The 27,309-nt window shown below is 45.6% G+C and overlaps 1 protein-coding gene across 3 annotated transcripts in view; it reads right to left on the bottom strand.

The window, feature by feature from the left end:
- Positions 1-27,309, bottom strand: part of SOX5 (SRY-box transcription factor 5) — a 444,166-nt gene that overhangs the window by 109,166 nt on the left and 307,691 nt on the right. For 2 of the 3 annotated variants that reach the window (XM_056846727.1, XM_056846728.1), the window contains exon 9: positions 493-639. In XM_056846727.1, the coding sequence (XP_056702705.1) occupies positions 493-639 (147 nt within the window). The remainder of the gene's footprint in view (positions 1-492; positions 640-27,309) is intronic. The other variant, XM_056846729.1, reaches the window with a different exon arrangement.

The raw sequence follows: 27,309 nt of genomic DNA, 5'->3' as shown, positions 1-27,309 counted from the left end.
GTGAGAGAAAATTCTCCCCCCCAAACCCAATTGCTGCATAAAAAAGCATCTTAAGAACAAAAAATGGAGCAATCTGAAAGGAAGGGGGGAGAAATCCAAGCCTCAGTTTTAAAAAGCCTTTCTTTAGCTCAGGAAGAGCTCAGAGGAAGCAGGAAGCATTTGAATCCCCGCCACTTTACACGCTGCTTTGTGACTGGCTGTGAGAGAAAGCAAGCTTCTGTGTCCAGTGCTTTCTGCATGGAGATTTTAGCCAGGCTGAGCTCAGGGGAGAGGGAAGACTTGTCTTAACAGAGGAACGGGAAGACCCGGACACTGCAAGGGCTGGCAGCGAGGTCATCTCTAATGGATTGAAAGCATGCAGAACTCCAAGGAACAACTGAGCCAGACTGGGGGCAAACATGAGTCCCAGTACCCATGCATAAATGACCGTAGATATCATGCCAGTACCCTTTCGCGACAGTGAGAAAGCCCAAGAGTAACATCTTACATTACCTTGCTTTTGGGTGGAGGGCTGGTTGTGCTCTTGTCTGTGTGGATGCTGGTTGGCGATACTGCCGCACCAATGTTGCTTTGGGGGATGCCAGGCATTTTTCCTCCTGGGGATACTTGCATTGCAGCAAGCTGGGCAGCATACAACTGCTACAAAAAAAAAAAGTGGAAAGAAAGGGTGAAGAAGTTGATCAGTGTACGGAACCAATGCTAGTTGGAAGCGGCTTCTCCCCCGAGCTTAGAATCATAGAAACATAGAGTTGGAAAGGACCTCCAGGGTCATGTAGTCCAACCCTCTGCACACTGCAGGAAATTCACAACTACCTCCCCCACACACATACACCTCCAGTGACCCCTGCTCCATACCCAGAAGATGGCAATTTGGCCTGGAGGAAAATTGCTTCCTGACCCCAAAGTGCTGGTTAAGGGGAGACATGATAGAGGTCTATAAAATCATGCATGTTATGGAGAGAGTGGACAGGGAGACGTTTTCTCTCTCTCTCATAATACCAGAACATGGGGTCATCTGCTGAAGCTGGAGGGTGAGAGATTCAAAACAGATAATAGTAAGTGTTTCTTCACATAAAGCATCATTAAATTGTGGAACTTCCTGCCCCAGGGTGTGGTGATGGCTGCCAACTTGGAAGGCTTTACGAGGGGAGTGGACATGTTCATGGAGGAGAGGGGTATTCATGGCTACTAGTAAAAATGGATACTAGTCATGATGCATCCCTATTCTCTCCAGGATCAGAGGAGCATGCCTATTATATTAGGTGCTGTGGAACACAGGCAAGATGGTGCTGCCGCAGCCGTCTTGTTTGTGGGCTGCCTAAAGGCACCTGGTTGGCCACTGTGTGAACAGACTGCTGGACTCAATGGGCCTTGGTCTGATCCAGCATGGCCTTCCTTATGTTCTTATGTTCTAACCCTGGACTTCTTTTTTTTGGGGGGGGGGGTTCCTATCCATGTCCATCTAGGAACAAACCTAGATTTGCTACCGAATACACAATCCTACATCCCTGACAAGCATTCCTGATTGACAACTTTGTTTCCAGAATCCCATGTCACAACTTTCATTTTTAGAAGTAGTTCATTTTAGAAGTAGTTTGAAAACAATAACAACACGTATTTCCTTTTTACTTATTCCATTTTTCCCTCTGTCCAAGGAGGCACAAAGAGGCTTATGAAAGCACTGTAATGTCTGAAGTAAACCTTTGATGAAAGTGTCCAGGGAAAAAAAAATCAAACCAACCATAGAGTGGATAAGATCCCAAAATGATAGGAAGAATTGTTTTTTATATGCCGACTTTCTCTACCACTTAAGGAGTACCGGCTTACAAGCACCTTCCCTTTCCCTCCCCACAACAGACACCCTGTGAGGTAGGTGGGGCTGAGAGATCTCTAACCGAGCTGTGACTTGCCCAAGGCTGCCCAGCAGGCTTCATATGGAGGAGTGGGCAAACCAACCCAGTTCACCAGATTAGCCTCCGCCGCTCATTTGGAGGAGCGGGGAATCAAACCTGGTTCTCCAGATCAGAGTCCACTGCTCCAAACCACCGCTCTTAACCACTACACCATGCTGGCTCTCACCCACTGCATGTGGAGGAGTTTGGGTGGCCAAGCACTGTTTAAAAATGGTAGCTGACAACCTAATGTGAAAAGAGTTGAGTGGAAGTTATTGGCGGTTCCCTTCACTGAACAAAGTTGCTTCCAACATTATGCGCTGAAGAGAGACGCCTCACAACAGCACCACACGCATGCTAAACCAGTGCTTCCTGGAGCACGCATAGTCCAAGGTAATGGGGAGGCAATACAATGGTTGGTAATGAATGCAAAGGGATAAGGGGGGGGTATGTATCAGCGAGTTGCATTAGTCTGTTATTTCAAGGACAACAAGGTGAACAAAATTAAACACCTCTCCTGAAGATGTTTTCCATTGTAATGTGAACCAGGTCCGGGCACGATTAGAAAACAGAGCAAGGACAAACGCGCAACAATAATGTGACCATCTCTACAATCAGGCATTGTGTGTTATTGGGTGATCTTCTTTTAACATTGACTGTTTACATTAGCAGAGCAACCGAGGTTGGAGGGCGCCGGATGATGGAATGCTAAATAAAGTATGTGAGTTTCGGCGGATGAGCCGGGAGCTGCATTTCAAGGTGACCAGACGGGACGGGGGGAAAGCTCGTCGAGAGGGCAGCACAAGTCCCTGTCGCTTGCAAAAGTACAAGAGGATATTGTGGACGCCCTTGTCTATGCGCAACTCCCTTCCTGGTCGATTCAAAGAGTTTGAGGCTGTTGTCGCCTGGCAGTGTCTTTTGCCCCCTGGTACGCTTGAACCAGCATGGTGTAGTGGTGAAGAATGCTGGACTCTAATCTGGAGAACCGGGTTCGATTCCCCACTCCTCCACACGAAGCCTGCGGGGCGACCTTGGGCCACTCACTGTTCTCTCAGTACTCTCTCAGCCCACACAGAGGCAGGCAATGGCAAACCTCCTTCGAATCTCTTGCCTTGAAATCCCAATGGGGTCGCCCTAAGTTATCTGTGACCTGCCAGCACTTTCCACCATACCCTTGGCTCAGTTCCCACATCACTTGTTAAAGCTCATGTCCCTGACAGCCACCAGGTGAGATTATGGAGACGTGTACTGCAATGGTGGAGATCCATGAAGCCAGCTCTTCCAAAAATTACGGCAGGGCGCATGATTTTGGGTGGCCTCCCCACGGCAAATGTGACATTCATTTGTTTCATTCCATCAGTTTATCGTATGCATCCTTTGCTTTCCCTCAGGTGGTTGGTTCCCAGATTGTACCTGTTCCACAAAGACTACTAGAGCCAGACTTGTTCACTACTGAAACTGTTATCATGTGCTTTCAGACTATTCTCTGGCCCAAAGGAAATGATCTTTCATAACCTAAGTGATATCCAAGGTAGAAGTAACCTGAGGGGCCGTGGATCAGTGGCAGTGCATCTGCTTGGCATGCAGAAGGTCCCAGGTTCAATCCCCGGCATCTCCAGTTAAGGGACTAGGCAAGTAGGTGATGTGAAGGACCTCTGACTGAGACCCTGAAGAGCTGCTGCCAGTCTGAGTAGACAATACTGACTTTGATGGACCAAGGATCTGATTCAGTATCAGGCAGCTTCATGTGTTCATGTGATCTACAGCCCAATGGGCTCTATTTATTTACTTCATTTATACCCCACCTTTCTCTCCAGTCGGGACCCAAAATGGCTTACATCACTGTCCCCTCTTCCATTTTATTCTCACAACAACCCTGCGAGGTAGGTTAGGCTGAGAGTGTGCTACTGGCCCAAAATCACTCAGCAAACTCACATGGCAGAGAAGGGATTTTAACCTTAGTCTCCCAGGTCCTAGTTTTAACACTTTAACTGCTATGCCACAATAGGTTAACTCTGGCAGAATGTCCTTTGAGAATTGAATTTCCAACCCAGAGTTTGAAGTTCTAAAGACAGGCACAACCAATCCCCATCATCCTCACACAGATTATTCTTCTTTGTCTCCTGAAAATAGGTGGCACTATAACTCTGGGCGCTTGCACACATGTTGAATAATGCACTTTCAATTCACTTTAACCATCATTTGAAAGTGGATTTTGCCATTTCACACAGTAAAATCCAGCTGCAAAGTGCAATGAAAGTGGATTGAAAATGCATTATTCGGCACATGTGAACGCACCCTCTAAGTTGGAGAAGTTTAGAAGATATGCATATGGTGGATTGTTCCTACCAAGATCAGTTTGGACACATGCAAAAATATGCCCCCATATCAACACTGCAACAGTAAAAGTATCTGAACTGTATATCTATCAGTCCCCTATTTCTTAAACATCAAATTAAGTGTATTATTTACTTCAGTGGTTCTCAACCAGAGGGTTACCAGCTCTGGGTTGGGAAATACCTGGCGATTTTGGGGGTGGAGCCTGAGGTGGGTGGGGTTTGAGGAAGGGAGGGACTTCAGTGGGGTATAATGCTTATAGAGTCTACCTTCAAAAGCAGGCATTTTCTCCAGGTGAGCTGATCTGTCACCTGGAGATCAGTTGTAATAGCAGGAGATCTCCAGCCACCACCTGGAGGGTGGCAACCCTAGTCTGGAGATCTCCTGGAATTACAATCTCTACAGACTACAGAGATCAGTTGCCCAGGAGAAAATGGCTGCATTGGAGGGTGGACTCTCTGGCATTATACCCTACTGAGGCCCTTTCCCTTCCCTTCTCCTCTTTAAACCCTGCACCTCCCAGGCTACATCCCCAATCTTCAAGAATTTCCCAACTCAGAGCTGGCAACCCTATACCACCCCCAAATCTCCTGGAATGTCTTGAGCTGGCATTGTCAACCCTATTGCAGAAACAGCAGCACGAAAACAATACCGTAGATAACAATAATTTTATTTGTTGATTAACTGAAAACATTTTTATGCTGCCTTTCCATGATCTTAGAGACCAAGAGGCAGCAAACAATCCAAAACATTAAAACAAGCCCATCTCTCTCCATAATTTAAAATGACAACGAAACAACAAAACCACACACAAAAATTTGCCGTTTCACATGCAGGAGCTTGTGAAATAAGACAGTGGGGACGAATTTGCCGGTGTCCTGATATGCCTGCATTTGGCACAGAGCTACAGAAATTATGCTCATTTGAAGGACTGCTGCAATAACTACAGATTCCCCTGAAGAAGCCCCTTGGGCGAAACTCGTAGGGAATTTTTGTTCTGAGAAATAAAAAAAATCTTCTTACCTATTTGCACCACTGGCCTTGGCCTTATTTTTATTATACGGAGTTTAACCAGGCACACGACGCAAAAAATGATTGCTTGCTTTAAAAAAAGTAAAGGTAGTCCCCTGTGCAAGCACCGGGTCATTCCTGACCCATGCAGTGACGTCTCATCCCAACGTTTTAGGCAGACTATGTTTTACGGGGTGGTTTGCCAGCGCCTTCCCCAGTCATCTTCCCTTTACCCCCAGCAAGCTGGGTACTCATTTTACCCACCTCGGAAGGGTGGAAGTAGGCTTACCAGGTCCCTCTTCTTCTTCGGCGGGAGATTTTTGGAGTGAAGGGGGGGGGTTGCATGCTCCCAGAAGTGTTGCATTGCAAAGGGCCATTTCCACTCAAATGGCCCCTTGTGATGCGTTTTACACTCGGAAGTGCCGCATCGCAATAGGCCTTTACCACTCAAACTGGGAGTTTGAGTGGAAACCGGCCCTTTGCAATGCAGCACTTCCGGATGTGAACCGGAAGTGACCTGTCCCTGCCTGCAGAGATTGCCCACCGACCCTCAGCTGGTCAGCAGGCAACCAGGTGGATTGGAGGGGGTTTGCCCGCCACCACCTGGCACTTGGCAACCCTGGGTGGAAGGCTGAGTCAACCTTGAGCCAGCTACCTGAAACCAACTTCTGTCGGGATTGAACTCAGGTTGTGAGCAGAGCTTTTGACTGCAGGACTGCAGATAGCTAGCTAGCTAGCTAGACAGACAGACAGACAGAAAACCAAGTCAGATCTCTTGCTTTTACACACACACACACACACACACACACACACACACACACACACACAAATTCTGGCAACTGCCCCAGAGATCAAGAAACAGGATGCAGGCTGGCTTTGTTTCTTTCTGGTCAGTTGGCAACCCAGCTTGCAAGGCCTTCGGCCCTGCTGGAACAAAACAGTTCCAGGATGTGACAATCCTCCGACAGAATCGCCTGCGTCTGATTCCTCCTCGTTTAGTCAATGACATTCTTCCCACAGACCCTGCCATGCCTTGTAACGCAGACTGAAATGTACAATATGCAGGATGGGGCTCAGCATGTTAATATTTTTAGACAAGATTGAACTTTGACATTATTGAATCTGTCTGCTCAGATTTAATCATTCAGGGGGCAGGACAACGCCTGGCTTCGGACCAGGAGAGGACACTGGAATGAACGCACGCTGTGCATCAAGATGCTTAAGTGACAACAGTTTAGAGAATGAAAAGTTATGGCACCCTCCAGCAATCAAACAAAGGACCGCGTCTACTCAAAGGTCTACCATTGGGAGCGCCGAAATTTGGATTAATTTTATGCTCTAGGGAAGCTGCCAACAGCCTCTGTGGCGCAACGGTGAAGCGAAACACAATCTGTATTTTGCCATCTTCCCATAAATGTACATTCTCCCAAGTCTTTGGAGCCTTACGTGGTGGGGAAGGCAGAACTTTGAGTATCTAAATAAAGCAGATCTGGAGCCAATTTAATTCATGTCGTTCGTTTCAATGAAAAATGGGGGTGGGGGGAGAAGTTGAATCATTTTCTGATGCTACACAGCCCATCTGCTAAAATAAATCGGAGCGTCATCTTCTAACCAGGTACTCATGGACATTTCAATGATGACCACAGCCAACTTGGAAGGCTTTAAGAGGGGAGTAGACATGTTCACGGAGGGGTAAAAATGGATATTAGTCATGATGCACACCTATTCTCTCCAGGATCAGAGGAGCATGCCGAAAATATTAGGTACCGTGAAACACAGGCAGGATGGTGCTGTTGCAGTCGGCTTGTTTGTGGGCTTCCTAGAGGCACCTGGTTGGCCACTGTGTGAACAGACTGCTGGACTTGATGGGCCTTGGTCTGGTCCAGCATGGCCTTTCTTATGTTCTTATAAGATCTGGTTTGTACGTTAAATGGAATGGTATGGTTAAATATATGAACATGCATATATGGAGTGGGAGGGAAGGCGGCATGGTATAGCCGGATCTCCTCAGATCTCGGAAGCAGGAGATCTCTGTTGTTGTTTCTTTAACGTGTGGGAGTCAATACCATTCCGTTGGTTTTTAATGAGACAAGCTGACATGAACTCTGAATCAATATTTAGTCTATCAATATATTGTGTTGCATCATCACTGACTATTTTCCTTTAGGATGTCAGATTGGCCCCCCGCTCTCCTTTAAGACTCAACCCTTCTATTGATTCAGTACTTATTATATTTCATTTCTCTTCTCAAATTCCTTGCTTGTTTTCAACATTTATCTTATGGCTAGCTGGTGCTAGACCCAATGAAAATTGAACCTAGCTCCCCTACTTTCAATTGACTAGAAGTTCCTTTAGCCTTTTCATGGCATTTGGCGAACCGGATAGGATTCCCACTTTGCCCAGCATTCCCAGATCCTGACTGGCTGCATGCCGGGCAGCTGACTGGCTGTGACCTACATAAATGTCATGACCCTGGAAGACACTCCCAGTCAGACTATCATGGTCATGCTATTCTGATTAAGTACAGCTCCTTGTGTTGATGGATGTTTAATCACTTACTCCCAAATTTAATTTCCAAAGGAACAGAGTCCAATTGCCAAAGTGGCCATTTTATCCAGGTGAACTGATCTCTATCAGCTGGAGATCAGTTGTAATAGCAGGAGATCTCCAGCTAGTACCTGGAGGTTGGCAACCCTATACATAATTCATCAGTTTTCATGATGTGTTTTTTTTTTTTTTTTGGTCTGGAAAGGTTTTAAGCTGTGTTTTCATTAATTCTGTCCGCTGCTACGGCGGCCCTGATGAGGGCAGAAAGGCGGAATATAAATTTTGTAAATAAATAATAAGTGAACAATACAAGCCATTGGGATCTGTGACTCCAACCCGTCATTGAAACGATTGTACCAGTTGCCTTTAGAGTGCATCTCCATGTTACACATCTAGGATTCTAGACCCATTATTAGAATGCTGATCTTGTGTTCTTAAGCAACCCCCATCAGTCCTGAGCCAACACCTTAAGCCGTCTATAATCCTTACCTGCATATTAAACAGCTATATTCAGCTAAACTCGCTCAAAAAGATTGTGTAACCGCTCTTTGCTGGATGGCACCGCAGTGCATCAGAAGTTCAGCCGTGGGGTTACAGTGCCTTTGAAATCTTTCCCCTGGGGCATTGTTATTATATGTTAACAATGCTCATTACAGCTTTAAGGCCACACTAAAAAAAATATGAATTCCTGTTCTATTAATAAAGAAAACGAGAATGTGGCATAATAGCTATTTTCAAATTTATCGGAGGAAAAATAAGATTAGCTATTTTAGCATTAAGCAGAGATATGCGTTTCAGTGCCTCAAACATATTATTAAAATCACTTTCAGAACCGATGGGATTCATATTTGCAGTTGGTGGGGGGACAAAGAAATAAAATTAAATGAAAACGGTAAAGAGCAGTAGAAACCAAGTCAATTGATGGGCTAAAATTCATCCCGGGCGCAAACAGCAAGGAGTGCTTGCATGAACGCAGGGAGAATATTTGTGGATCTCATCCTGGGAATGGCACCAATATTCATATTTTGTATCATTCACAGAGTCATCATTAAAAATGTACAGCTGGCTGGGTCTTCTTCTGATTTACCAGTATGCATTGCCATGCTGCATAACTCTGATCTGTTTACATAATTGTGAACAGAAATGGTACAAATCAGATTTTCCCTCTTTTGAGTGGAATAATATAATCTTTGCCCAATGTGGAATTGGGAGAATTTTGTCACCAAGCCTGCTGGGCAGATGGCAGCGTCAGAAATGCTCACTTTCCAAAACAGATGAAGATATTAGTCAAAACTAGGAGGAGGCAGAACAAGCATGCTACTTGGGGAGGGGCTGTGGCTCAGTGGTAGAGCATCTGCTTGGCATGCAGAAGGTCCCAGGTTCAATCCCCGGCATCTCCAGTTAAAGGGGCTAGGCAAGTAGGTGATGTGAAAGACCTCTGCCTGAGACCTTGGCGAGCCGCTGCAGGTCTGAGCAGAGAGTACTGGCTTGGATGGACCAAGGGTCTGATTCATTATAAAAAGTTATATTTGTGTGTTTGTGTGTCCCCCTTCTTAGGGAGGAATTAGATGTTGCAAGAGGCGCAGGGTTGCCACTAAGGTAGTTTATGCATGGGAGTTTTACTTGAGGTTCGTTGCTCGCTGGACCTACACTTTCCAGTTGGGAATCTATGCACCAGCAGTCTCCAAGCTCAGATCAAGTCCCGGCCCCTTTAAATGCTGCTTTGTAATTGGCTTACTTTGTAGTGCTTACTGTGAGAGAAACTCTCCCCCCCCAAAAAAAAAACTCAATTGCCAAATAAAAAAGCATTTTAAGAATAAAAAACAAAAACAGAGCAATCTGAAGGGGGGGGGGATCCAAATCTCATTTTTTAAAAATACTTCCTTCTGCTCAGAAAGAACTCTGATGAAGCAGGAAGCATCTGAATCCCGCCTCTTTACACACTGCTTTGTAATTGGCTGTATACTTTCTGTGATAGAAACCAAGCTTGGGTGTCCCACACTTTGCATGGCAATTTCACCCGGGCTGAGCTCAGGGGAGAGGGAAGAATTGGGTTAACAGAGGAACGGGAAGTCCCAGGATTTGTGACAGCTGGCAATGAGCTCATCTCTAATGGATGGAAAACTCGTGCATAACTCCAAGGAACAACCGAGGCAAACCAGGGGCGAATGTGGGGTAAAGTACCCATGCATAAAGGACCTAAATCAGAAGACAGGCATCACCTTCAAAACTAAACTGGGCAACCCTATAGCTGGGGCTGATAGAGTCCTGAGAAAACTGTGACTGGCCCAAGGTCACCCAGCAGGCTTCATGTGGAGGAGTGGGGAATTGAACCCAGTTCTCCGGATTAGAGTCCTCCGCTCTTAACCACAGCTCCACGCTGCAAGATCTCCTTGGATTTTGTTCGCACGGAGGAACTTATCACGGGGCACTTCCTATCATCAGTTTAGGAAATTTGTTACTCAGCTTCTGCGATAAGGCAGTGCTGTGAAGTTAGCGGACCAGATTGCCTCTCCCGTTGCGAATTAAGAATAGCTCGCTGGAAGGCTGCCCAAATAAGTCACATATTTGTACATAACAATATTCACGCTATGTGACAGTAATTGAAATGGAGTGAAAAGGCTTGAAAGCCGTCCAGAGAGGAAATTTGATAGGGTCATCCGGGTAAACACTGTTGGCTGATACATTCCATATGAACGTGTTGTCCAACGTAAGCAACAAGACTGCACCGAACGAACAAAGGAATCCACCATTCGTTTATCCGTCGCCTTTATCTGGTGGTTTGAAATCACAATGCAGTCGAGCCTTCTTGCCTTTCCCCGGGGGGAAAGGCTAAAAAAGGGAAGGCATATGTAATTATGAATTTTTTTTGAAAGGGGGGGAGAGCTGAAGAGCAAACAGCTGTTTCACTTACTACAAGAAGCTGAAGGGAGACACAATGAAATTAGTGTTCGGAAGATGGGCTCCTGAGCTGTATCAACAGAAGTATAGTGTCCAGATCACGCGAAGGGATGGTATCGCTTTACTCTGCTCTGGTTAGACCTCACCTAGAGTATTGTGTTCAGTTTTGAGCACCACAATTTAAGAAGGAAGTAGACAAGCTGGAACGTGTCCAGAGGAGGGCAACAAAGATGGTGAGGGGTCTCGAGACCAAGTCCTATGAGGAAAGGCTGAAGGAGCTGGGTATGTTTAGCCTGGAGAGGAGAAGACTGAGAGGGGATATGATAACCATCTTCAAGTACTTGAAGGGCTGTCACATAGAGGATGATGCAGAGCTGTTTTCTGTTGCCCCAGAAGGTCGGACCAGAACCAACAGGTTGAAATGAAATCAAGAGTTTCCGTCTAGACATTAGGAAGAATTTTATAACAGTTAGAGCGGTTCCTCAGTAGAAAGGCTTCGTCGGGAGGTGGTAAGCACTCCTTCCCCAGAGGTTTTTAAGCAGAGACTAGATGGCATCTGTCAGCAATGCCGATTCTACGACCTTAGGCAGATCAAGAGAGGGACGGCATCTTGGCCACCAAAACTAGAAGACCGTAACTTTAAAAAATAGTGTGCACTCCTGTGCCAGATGTAGAGTTGCTAGCTCTGGGTTGGGAAATGCCTGGAGACTTCAGGGGTGGAGCTTGAGGAGGGTGGGGTTTGGGGGAGGGGAGGGACTTCAATGCCAGAGTCCAATCACCAAAGCGACCATTTTCTCCAGGGGAACTGATCTGTACTGGCTGGAGATCAGTTGTAATAGGGGGAGATCTCCAGCCACCACCTGGAGGTTGGCAACCCTAGCCAAATGACATGCATCATGGAGTGTCAGTCACTGCCACTGGCACTTGAGTCTAGACATAGACTACTTGACCGATAGTAATGAAGAACCAATAATAGAATGCAGATTACAGAGCAAATTAAACTTTTTTGAAACAGCCAGGCAGATGATGGCAACTCGCCAACTCTGGGTTGGGAAATACCCGGAGATTTTGGGGGTGGAGCTTGGGGAGGGTGGGGTTTGGGGAGGGAACCCATCAGAGTATAAGGCCATACAGTCCACCCTCCAAAGCAGCCATTTTCTCCAGGAGAACTGATTTTTGTCATGAGGAGATCAACTGTAATAGAAGGAGATGTCCAGGTGCCGCCTGGAGGTTGGCAACCCTTTCGGCCGACCCCTGAGCGGGTTCATTTACAGTCTCGATTTTAATAGTAAAGAGGAACCAACATTAAAAAAAATAAAGTCCCAAACACAGCTGTCTTGTATGTTACTGACAATTAGCACTGGGATACCAATTTGTGGCTAAATACCGTGGGCTTGCTTCTGCCCACGACAGAGCTGAATTTGTTACAAGAGAAGTGGGTTCCCCCGTATTATTCCACCCCACACACACTGCTTTTGCTCCCTGCGATCTCTGCACATGACACGGCTTCCTGCAGAGAAAACTAATGCAAAGGGTTCTGATGGAAAATTAGCAGCTGCCTCTGACCTCTGGGACGGGATTAAATGATGTGGGGGAGAGAGGAGGGTTGGGCATACCCACGTTAAGACACACCCCGTTTTTCACAACCTTGGTAGTGACACTGTCTCTGCTTCCTAGGGTTGCCAGTCTCCAGGTTAAGCCTGGAGATCTCCTGGAATTACAGCTGATCTCCAGAATAAAGAGATCAGTTCCCTTGAAGAAAATGGCTGCTTTTGGAGGATGGACTCTATGGCACTGTACTCTGCTGAGGTCCCTCCCTCAAGCCCTGCCCTCCCCAGGCCCCACCCCCAAATGCCCTGATTAGCATAATTTAAACTTGCCCGTTGCTGCTAAGGCTGATGCAAATGAAATGGCCACCAAAAGGAAATTCCATATTAAATATTGCTCTGTTACTTTCTACACATAGTAAGCTGTCCACAGTGGAGTTCCATAATGGGAATCAGGACCTGTTCTCCCTAATACTGTTAAACCTCTGCTATGGTTTACACTGGTGTGTAGAAAAATGGGCAAAATCACTGGGCCAAGCCCTTTCATAAGAAAGGCCATGCTGGAACAGACCCAGGCCCATCAAGTCCAGCATTCTGTTCACACAGCAGCCAACCAGGTGCCTCTAGGAAGCCCCCAAACAAGACAGCTGCAGCAGCATTATCACGCCTGTGTTCCACAGCACCTAATATAATAGGCCTGCTCCTCTGATCCTGGAAAGAGTAGGTATGCATCATGACTAGTATCCATTTTTACTAGTAGTCATGAATACCACCCTCCTTCATGAATATGCCCACTCACCTCTTCAAGCCTTCCAAGTTGGCAGCCATCACCACATCCTGGGGCATGGAGTTCCACAATGTAACTATGCGTTTCCAACTTTCTCAGCTAGGGATGAGTAAATGGTCCTTAGCTCACTTTGTTTTGTCAACAGTTTCTGGTCTCCGCTTTTCACTGTTAGCTTTTTTGTTTCATTGGCATTGTATATGTGCATTGTACACTTTGTGTGTGTGAGCCCTGACCTGGATGGCCCCAGCTAGCCTGGCCTCATCAGATCTCAGAAGCTAAGCAGGGTCAGTCCTGGATACTCCTTTGGTGGGAGACCCACCAAGGAATACCAGGGTTGGGACACGGAGGCAGGCAATGGCAAACCACCTCTGTTAGTCCCTTGCCTAGAAAACCTGACTGGGTCAGCATAAGTCAGCTGCGACTTGATGATACTTTGCACACACACACATATATGAAGATTCACAAATGCAGACATTTCAAGGGAATACTTGGGGCGAGGAAACAGAAAAATAGAGAAGCATGGCTTTGGTTCAGCCAAGGAAGAAGCAAAACTCAAACCGAGAGTTTGAGGTTGAAACAGCTGGGATGGGTCACTTGGAACCACCCCTACTATCAGCTCCAGCACGTCATAACTCTGTAGTGGTTAAGAGCAGTGATTTGGAGTGGTGGACTCTAATCTGGAGAATCGGGTTTGATTCTCCACTCCTCCACATGAGCAGCAGAGGCTAATCTGGTGAACTGGATTTGTTTCCCCGCTCCTACACATGAGGCCAGCTGGGTGACCTTGGGCTAGTCACAGCTCTCTTAGAGCTCTCTCAGTCCCACCTACCTCACACGGTGTATGTTGTGGGGAGGGGAAGGGAAGGTGATTGTAAGCCGATTTGATTCTTCCTTAAGAGGTAGAGAAAGTCGCCATATAAAAACCAACTCCTCTTCTTCTTCCTGTTCTCAAATTCGCTAAATAGCCACATGGGTACCAGGAAGCATTAGAAACCAAATAAAACCTTAATCAAAATTCTTAAATCACTGTGGAAAAGAGTTGAATTGCTGTGTACATTAAAATACAGGGCCAATTGCTCCAGAAGTCACGCTGTCAAGGTCCTGTGAAATATACAGAGGGAGGAAATGTTTTGCATCTCCTTAGTTATTACAACATCAAGGTGGATGAGGCTTATCCCTGAATCACAATAAACTGAAATTACAGTCCATATTTATGAGAGTTTTTCAGTTGCTAACAATGAGAGTAATTAAGAAAGACCCTAATCCACAAGTTAAAAATTAATCATCTGCAAGTTTGCAGCTAACAGAAGGGGAGAGACGAGAATTGTTTTTTTTTTTAACAATATGATTAGAACAAATTTTTCATTTCATATCCTCCTTGTATCGGAAAAAGCAGCTCTAAAAAGAGATTATTTACCAAAAATACACAAACCGTACAATCCGTCTCCCTCCCGAGTATCTGACTGAGTGTGTATCTGCTATAGGGAAGATGGAAATGTTCCAGGAGATAAAATTTAAAAACTCATTTACAGTTACACCACCATGAACCTCTTGTCTTTTCCATCAGCTCTTTAGTTGATGAGGAAGAAATGTGTTAATGGAGATGTTAAAGAACACCAAGGAACGGAAAACTACTATCATGGGTTCAAATGTAGTAGAATCAAAAGGCACCCAACTATTATTAGGACTGTCAATCTGGTAACAAACTGTAGCTGATTATTCATCTACCTTTCATCCAACATTTGAAATAAAATGGGGTCTTAACCAAACGCCAAAATAGGTGACTTCAGGAGCAATCCTAAACAGGAGTCTTACTGCACCATTAATTTACTCCAAATTATTAGCGTGGTCGAACTATGTGGCTTGGCTGCGCAGTCAGATTTCCCCCATGCACCTTGGCTAAATTCATCGCTGTATTTACAACTGCCTGTCTGCACTTTCCACCGGGGACCATCGCATAACTCATGATGTCATGGATGTGCGACAAGCTCCCCTTCCCCCCTTTATAATTTTTTGCAAACTTCACCCCGGCAGCCTGCAGCCTGGGGACTGCATCTTCGCTCAGACCCCCTGCTGTCCCTATAAAAATGTCCACAAGCACATACAAACTGGGACAAGCAGCATGAGAAGCCGGGCAGAACTTGTATAGGGTTAAGCGAGGGAGACTGCAAGACCAAGCAAGGAACTCTCTCCCGTTGCTGCCACCTTCGTTTGAAAACTGCAGTCCCACAGTCTTCACAGAACTCATTTAATTATAATAAACATTGCACAAAGTTGCTGGTGTGTCTGCAAAGCCCGTGTCCTGGAGGAATCCCCCCTACTCAGAGAGCTTGCATAACTGCTCTCCAAATTTCTCTGCAATTTTTTTTTTAGTTCACTTTAGGCACAGTTGGGTGCCTGAAGATTTATTGTTTAAAAAGCTACACTCAAAGGGACAAAAGACTGCTCAAAGCAGGAAATCATTCCCATTTTACCTTGGGGATATTGCACCAGGAGGAAAACGGACGTGGGGGGAGTGGGGGAGAAGAGAGAAGAAACTGAAACAATCATTCTACTGCGGCCAGAACAAAAGCAACAAGTACAGCCTCCTCCGTAACAACAAAAACAAAAGAGACTGGCTGGAGAATGGGTTGCTTCTTTGCAGGCTTTAAACACCATGCTTGACATCCTGATCCCTTTTTTAAAAAGAAGAGGAATGATCCAACATTACTCCAAGTGCATTAATTTTTTTTTAAAAGGCTCAGAAAATGGCCACCGGAGGGAAAGGAGAGGGGACATGGGCTACACAGTGGGTGTGGACAGCAGAGGGGCGGGGGAAATAAACAGCGTCTTAAAGCTATCTGCACCTCAGGGGAAGCTGTCTGGGAAACGGAGAAAGGAAAAATATCGCCTTATAAGCGTTTCTGGAAACCACGTGGATTAAGCGACAGCAAAACGGTTCCGCCACCAAAGGGAGGGGGGAAGGTGCGATCATGAATCAATAAAACGTCTCAACAAATGTTTCAAAGAGTGAGTGCGTTAGCCCTTCAGGTCTACTCAGAAGTCATGTGTTACTAGGACTGCAGCCTTCTTTTACTAAAGGAACTGAGATTATCTTGATTTCAAGTTCAATAAGAGCCCCACGATCTGAGCAACCCCAGCAAGGACACAGAAGGAAAGCACTGACAGAGGCATTCAGAGAATGGCCAAAACGTGTGGGGGACCTGAAGAAGGGGCAGAAAATAGCAAGGGGTAGAAAATAGGAGAGACAGCAGTGGGTGTGTAATACATTGGAGGCCAGATGACATTTGCCCTGATAGTCTCGCAGACCCTTGATTTTCATTACTAATGGGCATAGGAAATTGCCTTTTATGAAGCCGAACCACTGGTCCATCTAGCTTAGCACCATCTAAGACTTGTCTTAGCACTAGTGTGTGCGAAAAGGATCTTGGGGTCTTAGTAGACCAAACACTGAACATGAGTCAGCAGTGTGATGCGTTAGCTAAAAAAGACAAATGCAATCTTGGGCTGTATCAACAGAAGTATAGGGTCCAGATCATGTGAAGTGATGGTATCACTTTACTCTGCTCTGGTTAGACCTCACCTAGAGTACTGTGTTACGTTTTGGGCACCACAATTTAATGTGTCCAGAGGAGGGCAACAAAGATGGTGAGGGATCTGGAGACCAAGCCTTATGAGGAAAGGTTGAAGGAGCTGGGTCTGTTTAGCCTGAAGAGGAGAAGACTGGGAGGTGATATGATAACCATCTTCAAGTACCTGAAGGGCTGTCATATAGAGGTTGGTGCTGAGTTGTTTTCTGTTGCCCCAGAAGGTCGGACCAGAACCAACAGGTTGAAATTAAATCAAAAGAGTTTCTGTTTAGACATTAGGAATAATTTTCTAACAGTTATAGTGGTTCCTCAGTGGAACAGACTTCCTAGGGAGGTGGTAAGCTCTCCTTCGCTGGACGTTTTTAAGCAGAGGCTAGATGGCCATCTGTCAGCAATGCTGTTCTTTGACGTTAGGCAGATGATGAGAGGGAGGGCATCTTGGCCATCTTCTGGGCATGGAGTAGGGGTCACTGGGAGTGTGAGAGGAGGTAGTTTGGAATTTCCTGCATTGTGCAGGAGGTTGGACTAATGACCCTGGTGGTCCCTTCCAACTCTATGATTCTACTCTGACAGGCAGCTGCTCTTCAAATCGTCAAGCAGAGAAAGGTCTTTCTCAACACCCGCTACCTTAGATCCTGTACTGGGAGATGCTGAAGACTGAACTTGGGACCCTCTGCACATGCAACAGGTGCTCTTTACACTAATCACAGCCCCTCCCATAGGTTGTCACCCACCTAAAGAAACCAACATTAATTTATTAGTTTGTATTGATTAACTGATTAAATCTGCATGTAATTGCATATGTATAAAACAACATCACTGAAGAAAAATGATATTCCCCTACCATTGCTAGGAAGAGGTTTTCTCCTGCGTGTGTGAAAGGGGAATGCCTTTTCTAACATGATGCCTTCAACCCACAGCTTTCACAATCTTTTTCATTAAAATAACTTTTTTGTAAAAAAAAAAATGCTGCCCAATTAATTTTAATTGATCGAATGGTCTTCAATTTATAAACTTCTAATTATTATTATTCTCCTCAGCTAATCCTGTGTTCCGCATTACTGATATAGAATGTTCATTGCTTAATATGTTGTGTTAATTGTTGCCAAGAAATTTTGTTCCAACGTGGGAGCTTCTTCTCAAGCAAAAGAACCTGAGGGGTTTCAATGGCAGCTCAAAAGAGGCTTCTAGCACAATCCTAAGGGAGGGGGGTACTTATGGCGGGCTCGATGCCGCCGCGCCGCCAACTGAGCAGCTTGGTGGCCTGGAGCAGAAGGGGGGAAATGTACTTTCCCCTGAAACCCCGTGTAACTGCCCCATTGGGTTACACGGGGCTGTGCATGGTTTTTGCAAATGCACCCCTGCAAAAGAGGGCATTCCTGGGGTATAAGGGCTTTGGGAACTGACTAAGTTCAGTCCCGCCCCCGGGAACATCTGTTTTGTTGCTGGCGCGAGCCTTTGCGCAGGCCAAACACTGTAGCAGCGGCTGCTCCAGCTTCTGAGCACGGCACTGCAGCGCTGCACCCTGGCACCGTAGGTAGCCCACCGCCAGAATAGATGCCCATTTTCACACTGCAAATGGCATCTATGCTGGCGCTGGGGTCATGCCGCCTCCAGAAGCCTTTGGCCCCCTTTCTGGATTGCTCCACCTGTATTATTTCTTTTGTATTTCTCTGTTTTTTATTAATTAGACAATAATGTTGGATTTACCATACCTAGGATGGAATTTGCATTGTGCAACCAGATGCTGACCTTGCCGCCCCATGCCATGTTGGATGGGTCTTAGCTCTTAACAGCATTTGACGTTGGTGTCTTTGAGGCTCAGATGTCTCCTATTGTTTAGGGTAGTTCAACAATGGCTGATAGCAGGCAGGGAGAGGGAGAGCAACCGTCTTGCCGTTTTCCCCATCCACTGACTTCACTTACACAGCAGCGTTCCCACGCAATATGTTCAAACATCTGACTCCCCATACGTTCGGACTACTGAACCAACTCCTTTTATGGTTTCCTCAGACAGCCTCAAAGGATATATGTTTCTCACTGATTTCCAGGTTATCAGACAAAAAAATGTATCAGAGGCAAGAGTGGGGGTTCGGGGATGGGGAATAGTATAGTATAGCCTGATCTCATCAGATCTCGGAAGCTAAGCAGGGTCGGTACTTGGAAGGGAGTCCTCCAAGGAAGACTCTGCAGAGGAAGGCAATGGCAAACCACCTCTGCTTAGCCCATTGCCTTGAAAACCCCAGCAAGGGTTACTATAAGTAGGCTGTGACTTGATGGCACTTTATACACACAGAGATTGGGGGGTTCAGTGTGGATAGAAGTCTCCTCTGATTAATTCAAGACTCCACCATATCAAAAGTTCTTTCCATGTCAGGGAGAAAAGGGTATGAGTCTAGCCTTCTCCCTGACATGTTGGTCTTCTAGGTGTAGGGTAATTTTTTTTTCTATCAAGGAGCGCTCAGTCCTGTAAGATTCCACCCTCACGGTTCCAGGAGAACCAGGTGCAAATCCTCGCTCTGCCATGGAAGCTTGCCGGGTAACCTTGGGCCAATCACACACTATGACTAGCCCAAGATCACACAGCTGGCTTCATGTGTAGGAGTGGGGGAACCAACCCGGTCCACCAGATTAGCCTCTGTTGATCATGTGGAGGAGTGGGGAATCAAACCCAATTCTCCAGATCGGACTCCACCAGTCCAAACCATCGCTCTTAACCACTACACCACTACACATACCCCACAGGGTTGCAAGTGAGGATAGATGTGAGCTACTTTGGATCCCCATTGGGGAGAAAGGTGGGATATAAATGACATACATACATACATACATACATACATACATACATAATGCTGGTCAAATGACCGTAATAAATGATAACATACATACATACATACATACGTTGCAGATGGGGGCCCAGCCTGAGACAGAGTGGCTTGCCAGTGCCTACATAGTAAGTTCATGGTAAGGTTGCCAACCCCAGGTTGGTAAATTCCTGGAGCTTTTGGGGTGGCAGGGTTTGGGGAAGGACCTCAGCAGGCTATAATGCTCTACAGTCCATCTTCCAAAGCAGCCAGTTTCTCCAGGGGAATCGATCTCTGTTGTCTGGAGATCAGTTGGAATTCCGGGAACCCTCTGGCCTGGAGGCTGGCAACACTAATCCATGGAGAGATCTAACCTGGGAATCTCGTAGATCCCTGCTCATTCTCTTCGCAGCGCCACCCTCAGGAGTCTGGTCAAGCAACGAGGGCCCGATCCAGTCTATTAGGGCCCAGCCGACTCACTCCTTTTTAAGGGGGAGAAACTGAAGCACGAGTCACTTCTTTTTCAATTCATGACATGGGAAAGACTTAATTTGAGCTGAGCTGGGGGTCCTGAACTTAAATAATAGTCACTGAACAACAAAAGAGGGAGAGAAATCCAACCTAAATGTACGTTTGTACATTTAATATAAAAATGGTCCTACATTAATTAATATTGAAGTATATATGCTAACCTTTGATTTGACCTTGTTTTACAGGGACAGAACTTATAGGTATTCTACCTAGAGGGATCTCTAATTCGAAATTGATTATGTATGTAATCCCAAACATCTCTATTAAGAATTATACAACTGGCTAAAACTAATTTTCCATCATCTTTTATTCTTTTCAGACATCCTATACACATCTCTGGGCTGGTATTCAGTTATCCATCTATATATGGTCATACATTTGTTTAATACTTGTGTGTGCATTATATGAGTTTTTATTTGACCACTGGTGAAGGCCTGTAGGCCAAAACGCGTATGGTCTGCGCGGTTTAGGTTTATCAACCTTATGAGTTGCCACTGTGCCTTGTTTTATATTTTTTAAATATTTTTTACCAATATATAAGCACCTTAAAATAAAATATATTTTTTCTATTATATAATTTTATCTTTTCCACCCAACCCTGGGTATCCAGCTTAAAATAACAGTGCCAACAAAGAAAAGTTTTGCACAGAGAAGCCGAGAGAGAACCCATGACAACCAGCCTCACTGCTAAGCCCACAGTCTCCTCTTTAAAATAATCCTGCGAGGATATTATCTGTTATCATTAGCCAACAGGATATCAAAGACCTCGCCGGTTGCCTGTCGGCCCTCCTCCATCCATCCACGCCAGCCTCTCTCCCAAATTCTGACGACTGCTTATGAGCTCAGCTGTCACTCTGTTCTTCTGGGGAAAGATCGATGGGACACAACAGCCCCAACCTCGGCGACCTTTGAATGTGACAAGATTTTTTGGCCAGCCTTACTAAATGGAAGCCATGGCGGATTGAGGACCGCCTCAGGGCGAAACTCTGCGGTGAATTTATTATCTCCCAATGCCCTTTGGACTCCTTCCCACCATCAAACACCATGGCAGCCCTCGGAACAGGAAGAAATACATTAACTGGAATCTGATCGTTTTAAAAGGTTACAGATGCCCAAATATAATTTAATTTCATACTTGCCCTTTGAGGGTTTGGTGTATATTTTCATTTTATGACTGCAAATGATAAAGCCCTTAAGAATCAGGGCAATAAAAAAGGAGAGGAGGGTGGAAGTATTTGTAGGGCTAGAATGAGGTCTTATTAGTACTCCACAAAAGAAGTGAGGGATCAGATATTGTCAGAAACTATGTGTGTTTGTGTATGCACACACTCATTGTAGTCTATATTGTCTCTCATCTTATTCTATAACAGTTAGATTCAAGTCCAGTAGCACTTTGTGTGTGTATAGAGTGCCATCAAGTTGCAGCCGACTTATGGCAACCCAGTAGGGTTTTCAAGGCAAGAGACATTCAGAGATGGTCTGCCATTGCCTGCTTCTGTGTAGCAACTCTGGACTTCCCTGGTGATCTCCCATCCAAGTACTAACCAGGGCCGACCCTGCTCAGCTTTTGATGAGGTCAGGCTAACCTGGGCAGGCCAGGTCAGGGCAATGATATTATAACTATCTATTATATCTACCTATGATCTGCTTGGTGCTGGAAAGTAGCATCAATTTGTAGCCAACCTAGAGCAACCCTGTAAGGTTTTCAAGGCAAGAAATGAACAGAGATGGTTTGCCATTGCCTGTCTCTGTGAAGCAACCCTTGATGGTTGCTTCGCCCAAGTAATAACTAGGGCCAACCTTGCTTAGCTTCTGAGATCTGATGAGATCAGGCTAGCCTGACCCATCCAGGTCTGGGCCAGTAGCTCCTAAGAGACCATCAGGATTTTCAGAGAATAAGCTTTCAAGAGTCAAAGCACCCTTTGTCAAATCTGAAGCTATCCAGCTAAAGCTTAAATTTTTTTGGGACACTGTGCTCACCTGAAGTGTTAAGGCCATTCTAAGCCAGAAGTGAGCAGATTACTATCTGGGGCCAAATCTGGCCCTCAAGATGCTCAACAGTTTGGTCGAAATCGCATGGCTGTTTTGTCTTGTGATTCTCCCATGATTGTAGCGAATCTATGTGGTGGTCTCCCATCTGCGGGACCAACCTACTTCCAGTGCGATACTTCCCTTGGCTTCCAATTCCTGTGTTGTCTCGAATTTTTTAAAAAAGAATAGCTGCAATTGCGATTTCTTTCCTGGTGCATTTCAGCACACAGGTTGACTCTCCTTCCTTCCAGCCTATAACATTTCCCCCTCCCACTCCTCCCATATCCCTCTTAGGGGAGCAAAGGAAATTGCACCAAGAGGGAGCCATGTGCGAGCCGGGCATCTGCAGCTCCGTCCATCAATCCATCCATCCATCCATCCATCCATCCATCCATCCATCCATCCATCCATCAACCAACCAATCTTTATTAAAAACAGTCATAGACCAGCACAGCTCTTCACAGTTTACCACTGAAACCCTTAGTATTACACCCTTCCCAGGCTGCGTCCCTTTCCTCCACCTCCAGATATAAGACCTTGCCTGCTGGGTTTGGGGTGTGCAGTGTGTGTGTCTGTGCGCGCTGTGTGATTGATGGCGCCTTCTTCTCCCGGACACCTGACTCTTCGTTTGTCCCTCTTATGTGTTTTTTTTTGATCCCAGGATAGCAAAGTGTGAGACATGAGATGGGCAAACCAATGACATCCTAGCCATGAGTTAACGGCCTTTGTTGGAAGCCTCGGCCACTGGATTTAAGGATCGGTTAGCAGGCCAACGCTCCCTCCAAAACGATGAAACAATGGAAGAACAGAAAACCATTATGAGCAACCGAGTGGGACATAGTGCTGTGAACAGCTGGTGCAAGAAACAAGGACAGCCGATGTCCAAGTGGGATCCTTCAAACATGAGCCGAGATCCAGATATGGCCCAGAAGAATTGCCTGTCCCTGTTCTAAATGCTCCTGCATTAAAATGACTTTCATTTAAAGGAGTTCAGCTGCGGCGAGTCCTGATAAGGAGGGGCCGTGGCTCAATGGTAGAGAATCTGCTTGCCATGCAGAAGGTCCAAGGTTCAAACCGCGGCACCTCCAGTTTAAAGGACCAGGTAGTAGGTGATGCGAAAGACCTCTACCTGAGACCCTGCAGAGCAGCTAATCTGAACAGACAGTACTGACTTCGATGACTTTGATTTTTAATATTTAGGAACCTGCCTTAACAGGTCCTCGGTGTTCATGTTTTTATGCGATTCCTGGTTTTGTGTCCCAATCTGCTACCAATGTCACATTCTCCAGTTCCCCTCTTTTCTCCATCAGTTCCATCCTTTCAAACACGCAAAAGAGAGAGAAAAGCACCAACTGTTTTCTAGCATCTCCCCAGCAGGGAAAGTGTCAAGGTTTAAAAAAAAAAATAAGGGGAGGGGGGATCACAATTTTTTTAAAAGCAAATACGGAGAGGAGAGGAAAAAGAGAAAACAGATGTGAAAAGGTTATTTTATCCTCAACTGTGGCTAAAATTAAAACTTGGAAAGTGCTTGCTTTGAATACACAGGGCCAGATGCTCTTCTCCCTGAGCAGGTGTGCAGGGGGGGAACGAAGACCCCCCCCTCACTACTGAGCACCTGCTTCAGAGGAATGTTAGAGTCACAGTTGCTAAGCTCTCGGAGTTGAAGGTGCAGGGAAGACTTGGGAGTTATAAATGGTGTTTTAGTCCTCACAGAGGAGTCAGGCATGATTCCACAGCCTTGTGGGAAAGCCGGACATCCTAAACTGGTGCTTAGGAAGAAAAACGAAATGTCCTCTGAAATTAAAAAAAAAACATTCAAGTGGGAATACATTCTCCTTCTGTCTCTGTGCCCTCTCCTGCATGGCTAAGCCACACCTTTTAAACAGTTTAAACGTGTCTCTCCCCCACAGCGTGGTGTAGTGGTTAAGAACAGTGGTTTGGAGCAGTGGACTCTGAACTGGAGAACCGGGTTTGATTCCCCACTCCTCCACGAGCGGCGGAGGCTACTCTAGTGAACTGGATTTGTTTCCCCGCTCCTACACACGAAACCAGCTGGGTGACCATGGGCTAGTCACAGCTCTCTCCGCCCCACCTACCTCACTGGGTGTCTGTTGTGGGGAAGGGAAGATGATTGTAAGCCAGTTTGTTTCTTACTTAAGTGGTAGAGAAAGTTGGCATATAAAAACCAACTCTTCTTCTTCTTCTTCAAGCAAGACACTATGGGAGTGTTCACAAAAAGGGAAAATGGAAATAGTGGGGTGGGGGTAGGGAAAATGAGATGCCTGCTGCAAGTCTTTGCAGGTCCCTCCCTTGTCACTGTTCTAATTAATATCCACAAGTAAAGATGCCAACTCTGAGTTGGGAAAACCCTGGAGATTTGGGGTTGGAATCTGGGGATAGAAGAGTTTGGGGAGGGGAGGGAGCTCAGTTGGGATGCGGTGCCATAATTTCGAGATCAGTTGTAATTCTGAAAGCACTCCAGGCCCCTCCTGGAGCTTGGCAACCCTACCCCAAAACTTAGATTTTAGTAAATGACAAAATATTAAGGAATCCAGTCATGTTTCTTTTAAAATCTAACTTGTAGTTCAGCTCCAACTCAGACAGAAAATACTTCACAGTGATATCAGCAAACCCTCACCTGGATGCCCCAAACTAGCCCGATCTCTTCAGATCTCAGAAGCTAGGCAGGGTCAGCACTGGTTAGTGTTTGGATGGGAGACTACCCAGAAACACCAGGTTATGCAGAGGAAGGCAATGACAAACCACCACCATTAGTCTCTTGCCTACTGGATCACCAAATGTTGGCTGAGACTTTACAGCATTTTAGACACAATATCAGCAAACTGATATAGATTAATTAGAGTTGCAGATTTTAGAAGCCGAACTCCAAGATGGGATTTCAAAATGTAATTTAATTTTTTTTATTAAATGGTAACAATGTGCCCAGTGACTATATCTAACCTTCTTGGTTGGAAAACACATCACCGATGGTGGAGAAAAAAGGATTACAGTTAGTTTGGTAATTATATATGCTTATTATTATAATTATTACATTCTGCAAGAAGGGTGAAGTACTTCACAGCGCACCTGGAGGGGATATAAACCACTGATGTTAGAAGAGTTTATAAGCCTAATGCTATTTGGTAAAAAGAGTAACTAAACTGTGATGATACAACTCATCAGATGTTATGTTATTATGTTTAATTTTCACAGAATATCAGTGTATGTGATACTAACAGAATATACAACTGCAGCCTCCAGTGGGGCTGGATCATTCCACTACTCCGTAATAATGTGGCTGGCTCATTCAAACCAGTGTGGTATAGTGGAAGGCCTAGGACTCAAAGACCTGTATTCAAATTCCCATCCGACCTGTACCAATCACCTTTTTTAGTCTTAACTTAATTGGGATAAATTGCATAACCGATGACCAAAGCAGACATGAAAAAGGAATGTCTCTATTCCCGGTTACATCAAATCTCAATTCGGCGCAATCAGATCTAAATTTTAAACCTATATTCATTCCCTGGTTTAAACTGTACCGAAAACCATGAAGACTTCGGGACAAAGTAGATGTGGTGGCATCCTTGTGGCCCCCACGAGGACACTGAAGGTGTGTGTGTGTGTGTGTGGGGGGGTGCAGCTATTTCACACAACACTTAGTTAAATTGTGGAACTTCCTGCCTTAGGATGTGGTGATGGCTGCCAACTTGGAAGGCTTGAAGAGGGGAGTGGACAGGTTCATGGAGGAAAGGGGTATTCATGGCTACTAGTCAAAGTGAATACTAGTCATGATGCATACCTATTCTCTCCAGGACCAGAGGAGCATGCCTAATATAATAGGTGCTGTGGGACTCAGGCAGGAAGGTGCTGCAGTCATCTTGCTTGTGGGCTTCCTAGAGGCTCCTGGTTGGCCACTGTGTGAACAGATTGTTGGACTTGATGGGCCTTAGTCTGATCCAACATGGCCTTTCTTATGTTCTTATTTACAGCTTGGGGGGGGGGAAGAGTGCCTCAGCCAATCAGGATCAGGCCCTGGTGGCATTTTTAAATGACTTTAAAATGGCAGCTGCAACATCCTCTTGGCGGCCACGAAACACCATCACATCTAGCGCGACCCTCTGGCGTTCCAAACCAGAGGTCCACTTTGGGTCCGCTTGATCATCTGACATGATCTCTTTCGCCACTCGCAATTACGGAGATATCTGTCACACCGCACGGAACAAAAAGCCTGAATACGCAAGCTGCTCTTCTCGATTCTCCATGAAAGCACCCCCCCCCCAAAAAAGAGGGGACATCTCCACTAAGTAAAGACCGGCATAATCCAGTCTACAAATAGAGTCTTCTGCTCCCTGCCACAACTACTTACGATGTCGGCCACTTAAGGAATCTTCATCTAAAATTAATGCCTTATAAATAATCAAGACGTGCTTTACTCTCTGTCTGTTTAACCTCAACGTGGAAAAAAAAAGTAAAAGTTTTTTTTTCCCTTTTTCTTTTCTTACAAGAGGGGAGAAATTAACGATGGCCTGACCTCTTGGAGGATGCTTGCCAAGCGGTTACACACTCCAGCTTGTGTAACCACTTTTTTTGGCCTCCTCTTCTTCCAGAGACGTTCCAAAATGGGTGCTGACTCAGAGGTGAGATGAAGCGGGAAGTTGCTTGGCAGTATCCAAATGCAGAGTCAGGATGGAGCCGTTCTAGCCCAAGCCCCCTTTTTGGGGAATTAGGGACGTGGGACGGGAGCCAGAACGGCGACAGACAGATCTGGATACCCCATAAAAGCCTCTCCTCGTGGTTTCGACATTGCTAGGGAGGCTCCCCAAATTCTGCTCAGATTTTGGGTCCCAAATTAACATTTCTTGATTTTGAGGTGGAAATGATGCTGGAGGAGTTCTCCACTGCTCAGGCCTTTCTTAACCCCCAGCTTTCAATTGGAGCATTTCCCCTTCTTTTATACTAACAATACATGTGGGTAAAATCCTATTGCTACGGACGCTTTCCAAATTCTCCTCAGACAAACTTCTCCTTGGACTTTAGGTTTTAAATTAAAAATTCTTGACTCTGAAGTGGATGTGATGCTTGAGGAATTCTCCACTGCTTGGGCTTTTTTAAAAAACCCAGAATGCTTTAAATTGGTCTTCTGTACTAACAGTACATGTGTACAAAACATAGCAGAAGAAGAAGAGTTGTTTTTTATATGCCGACTTTCTCAACCACTTAAGGAAGAATCAAACCGGCTTACAATCACCTTCCCTTCCCCTCCCCACAACAGGTAGGTGTTGTGAGGTAGGTGGGGCTGAGAGAGCTCTAAGAGAACCATGACTAGCC

The sequence above is a fragment of the Euleptes europaea genome, chromosome 3 (assembly GCF_029931775.1).
Source record: "Euleptes europaea isolate rEulEur1 chromosome 3, rEulEur1.hap1, whole genome shotgun sequence".
NCBI lineage: Eukaryota > Metazoa > Chordata > Lepidosauria > Squamata > Sphaerodactylidae > Euleptes > Euleptes europaea.
The sequence above is the reverse complement of the archived record's forward strand: the minus strand, read 5'-3'. Positions and strand labels throughout refer to the sequence as shown.